Here is a 4,503-nt window from a genome sequence, read left to right on the forward strand (position 1 = left end):
TGGTCCAGCTCTCCCCCCAGGGCTGGAGAATTTGACACAGGCTTTTCATTGCAGGCCAAGGATCTCCCAACGTTCAAGGACAACGACTTCTTGAATGAGGGTCAGAAGCTGCACGTTGGAGAAGAGAGCAAAAAGAACTTCCTTGAGAAGCTGAAGCGGGACGTGGAGGTAGTTTCCAGGGGGACAGCTCTTCCTCTGCCTCCCGTGGCTGGATCCTCACTGGGGCCTCTGGCTCCAGGGGTGCAGCAGTGCCTGGAGAGCGAGTCCCTCCTGGATCAGTCAGGCTCCTGTGAGGGCAGTGGGCCTGGGAGCTCGTGTGTAGGTTCTCTGGAGTCTGAAAAGGGTTTAGCTCTCACGCTGCAGCCCTTGCTTAGGGAGGCACTGGCAGGGCAGGACTGAGGGTTTCTGATCCCACGTGGCTGCCGGTCTCACTCCTCTCTCTCTCCCCCAGTTTCTAGCTCAGCTGAAGATCATGGATTACAGTTTGCTGGTTGGGATCCACGACGTGGACCGGGCAGAGCAGGAGGAGATGGAAGTGGAGGATCGGGCAGAGGACGAGGAGTGTGAGAACGATGGGCTGGGGGGAAACCCCATCTCCTCCTACGGGACCCCCCCGGACAGCCCCGGAAACCTCCTCAACTACCCCCGCTTCTTCGGGCCCGGCGAGTTCGACCCCTCCGTCGACGTCTACGCCATGAAAAGCCACGAAAGTGAGTGTTGTGGGGCTGGGGGGGAGCTGTGGTGGGCACAGGAGGTGCCCTGGGCTCGGTGCAGTGGCAGGGCTGTCCCTCCCCTTCGCTGCGCTGAGCTGGAACGGGTGGAAGTGATGCTTCTGGTGGGCTGGTGTTCCCTGCCCTCCTGCAGCCTCCAGCTGCTCTGCTCTCCCTGCCAGCTCTGCTGGGTGTCTGTGGAGGAGGGGAGCCGAGCTGGGCTTTGCTCAGGGGGTGCCAGCCAGACTCTCTTGCCTTGCCAGGTGCCCCCAAGAAGGAAGTTTACTTCATGGCCATCATAGACATCCTCACGCCCTACGACGCGAAGAAGAAAGCTGCACATGCTGCCAAAACAGTGAAACACGGGGTAAGCCTGGCAGGGGCAGGGGCATGGCCTTGGGGGGCTTCTGCTCTGCCTGCATGGCCCTCTGTGTGTGTGGGGGGGGGTCTCCTGGCATTGATTTTCCTCCCAGTGTGGAAATTCTGCACAGGAGCAGCTCTCCCCTCGTCGCTGTCCCACAAAGGTTTTCCTTCTGGCTGGCTGGGGATGATTTGTATTTCCATCCCAGTTTGGGAGGTGCAGGAGTTCACTGGCTGCAGGGGGGCTGCTCCTGTTCACTGGCAGCAATCCTGAGCTGCCCAAAAGGGCTTGAAAAAAGCCCAGGTTGTAGCAGGACATGGAATCACGGAATTGTTAAGGTTGGAAAAGACCTTTAAGGTCGGTGAGTCCAACCATCAACCCACCACCACCACCATGTGGAGTTTATATAGAAGGAGTTGGAAGGGACCCATCAGGATCATGGCCCTGCCCAGCACACCCCAGCAATCCCCCCCTGTCCCTCAGAGCATTGTCCAAACACTCCTGGAGCTCTGGCAGCCTTGGGGCTGTGCCCACTGCCCTGGGGAGCCTGGTCAGTGCCCAACCACCCTCTGGGGAAAGAAGATATTTTCCTAATATCCAGCCTAACCCTCCCCTGGCCCAGCTCCAGCCATTATGATTTCTTTATGCTCCTTCTAAATCTCCTGTAAACCACGAGGAAACAAAGGCAGTGCTTTGTCTCTGTGGTCTGAAGACGCAGCTGGAGCTAAAAGCAGTTTCCTTGGGGATCTCTCTAGAACCTGCACACTGTTATGGGTCTTTCCCAGCAGAGCTGCCCATGATCCCTCCCTGCCATCCCTCCTGGCCCCTGGAGGAGGGTGTTTGACTGCTCTGTCTCTGCCTTGCAGGCCGGGGCAGAGATCTCCACCGTGAACCCCGAGCAGTACTCGAAACGCTTCAACGAGTTTATCTCCAATATCCTGGCATAGTTGTCTTCAGCCTTCAGCGAGGAAGGAAGAGCAGAGGGGCTCCTTCACCCAGAGAACGCAGCCTGTGACACTCAGACACTGTAGCAGCATGTGGGGTGTGTGTGGGATGTGTGTGTGGGGTGTGTGTGGGTGTGCGAGGTGAGTGTGTGGCACTGCGTGACTTCAGAGAAAACTCAATTCTAGGTGCACCCTCCAACAGTCCACTTGACCCAGGAGGAAAAGTGGGATTTTATGTTACAGAAGTGCCCAGACATTAAGATTTGAGGGCTTTTTAAAACCAAGCAAAGTGCATTGTTTCAGCACTGCTCTTTCTAGTGACGTTTTCTCCTCTCTGATCAAGAGGATCCCAGAGGGATATGACGTGGCACTGTATAAAGGGGTGGCTCTAGATCATGTTCAGTGGGAGTGAAGCAGTGCCTGATTCCACAAACTACTCCTTTTTTTTTTTTTTTTCTTTTTTATTTTATTGGACTGTCTTTACCAGAAAGACATACAATCCCTTTTATTTCCCTCTTGGTAGGAATTGGAAGGAAAATAGCTCACCATTTCAAGGACGGAAACTATAACTCTGATAAGGAGGAGTCGCTGAACTTTAGGTAAATTCAGACTGGGACACTTTATATTTTTTGGTTAATTTAAGTAACAAAAAAAAAAAAACACTTTTTTTGTAACTGCACTTGATTTACAAGAAGGACGAGGGAAATGGAACATCTACCAAAGATGATCTCTTAAAAAAAAAAAAAGGTGTAACTCCCAGAACCTAAAACAAAAACCCACCAGTGTGAGAAGTAGTAGTGGCATTGACCAACCTCAGCTAATGATGTGCTCGGACCCCTTGTGCTTTCAATTGGCCAGCTCTGAAGATTTCCTAAAAGAAAACCAGAAAAAAAGAAAAGGCCTTTTGTACCTGTAGATATGGGATAACATTTGACTCTTGGGACGTTTCCCTGTCGCGCCTCGGTCAGGAATTGCCGTGTCTCTTAGGCCACAGCTGACCACCACAGTCCTGCCAGTGTTAATCTAGCTAATGTTCAGTCTTCCTTACTCACCCCATCTGCAACAGGTACTTGAATTTGTTTCCTGACAGAGGTTCTTGGCTTAGTTGGTTTCTTTTTTTTTTCCAATGGCAATGTGACTTGCACACGAAGGAATTGGACTCGCTGCCAGTGGGGAGTGCTGGGAGCTGTGACTGTGGAGCAAATTCCACTGCTCAAGAGGACTCAGGACTTGAGCTGTGGTTGGTTTTACTCTTCCTCTGCTCCAAAAAAACCCTCTCTAGAGCGACAGTCGAGGAGTGGAAATGTTTGAACAGATTATTTTTCCATCCCCATCCCCCCCCCGAGGATTTGGAACTGATTGGAGTGACTGAATAACGTCCTGTTTTGTCTCCAGAATGCTTGTAACACTTTTCACAGCCAAGCTTGTCGGGCTCGCTTTGGGTTTCGTTAGCTCCTGCTGCACAAGTTACAGAGACCCCCCCTTTTGGTTCTTTTTTTGGGTTTTCATTTTCCTTTTTTTTTCCGAGCAGGATTTGAGCGTTTTCGAACAACAACAAAAAAAAACAAAAAACCTCTTGCAGTTTGAAACATTTGTCGCTTCTCTCTGCCTTGGAACTGTTTTTTCACATATGCCTTTTGTTTCGGGAATAAGCTTGTTTGGAATGTCTGTCCTGTGCTGTAACACGTGCTACAGTTTTTGCTGTGTGGAATTTGGTCCTTTCCAGAGATAACTTGGTGCTCATCACATCCTGGTAATTCCCCCTGGCTTTTTAACGCTGGATTCTCAATGTGGGCTTGGGGTTTTGGGGGTTTTTTGGGGGTTTTTTTGGGGTTTTTTTTGGAGTTTTGTGTTCCATCCCCATGTTTCGTGTCGTGAATCCCGCAGGTCTCAGCTTGGAAACGGGACAAAGAAAAGAGAGGGGGGCTAAAAATTTATAAGCCCAACAAGAGTGCACTGTAAATAGAGTCCTTTAAGAAATCAAAAATTAGGGCTTGCAACAGGGGGGTAGGAATATTTTTTATTCAGTCATTCCCTTTGACGTGGGGACAAATTCCTGGTGCCCCCCCCCCTGTCCTGGGGGTGTGAACACCCCCTTGTCTGGGAGGCTGAAAAGGGTCTCGTGTCTTAAGGTGTGTAGCTGGAAAAGCCACAACCCAAATTGTGCAGCTGTTGAGAATCCTTTAAAAAAAAAAAAAAACAAAAACAAAAACAAAAAAAGGGAGGGCTTCAGGGCACCATCAGCTTCCTTTTGTGGGCATTAGATTGGTTGCTTTCTCTCTTAAACAATAAGCACTTAAGTTTACTGCCAGTTAGAAATTAAAACCCCGATCAACTTTTTGTTCCTGACAGTTTTAAAAAAGTCTGCATTGAATTTCTGCAACTTTGGCCTGGTAAGTTTGCCCTTCTCCTTTTGGGGAAAACCAGCTTTGGAACTGTTTTATCTTTAAATCATCTATTTAAAAATATATATATATATAAAAGAGAA

The 4,503-nt window shown here is 49.9% G+C and overlaps 1 protein-coding gene across 1 annotated transcript in view; it reads left to right on the top strand.

Annotated features, from left to right (window-relative positions):
* Window positions 1-4,503, top strand: part of PIP4K2B (phosphatidylinositol-5-phosphate 4-kinase type 2 beta) — a 12,143-nt gene extending 7,640 nt beyond the window's left edge. The window contains exons 5-9 of the mRNA XM_029965864.1: window positions 55-168; window positions 452-710; window positions 974-1,077; window positions 1,938-2,113; window positions 2,539-4,503. Coding sequence (XP_029821724.1) covers window positions 55-168; window positions 452-710; window positions 974-1,077; window positions 1,938-2,018 — 558 coding nt within the window. The 3' untranslated portion in view covers window positions 2,019-2,113; window positions 2,539-4,503. The remainder of the gene's footprint in view (window positions 1-54; window positions 169-451; window positions 711-973; window positions 1,078-1,937; window positions 2,114-2,538) is intronic.

The sequence above is a fragment of the Manacus vitellinus genome, unplaced genomic scaffold, assembly GCF_001715985.3.
Source record: "Manacus vitellinus isolate BGI_N305 unplaced genomic scaffold, ASM171598v3 scaffold_120_pilon, whole genome shotgun sequence".
NCBI classification, from domain to species: domain Eukaryota; kingdom Metazoa; phylum Chordata; class Aves; order Passeriformes; family Pipridae; genus Manacus; species Manacus vitellinus.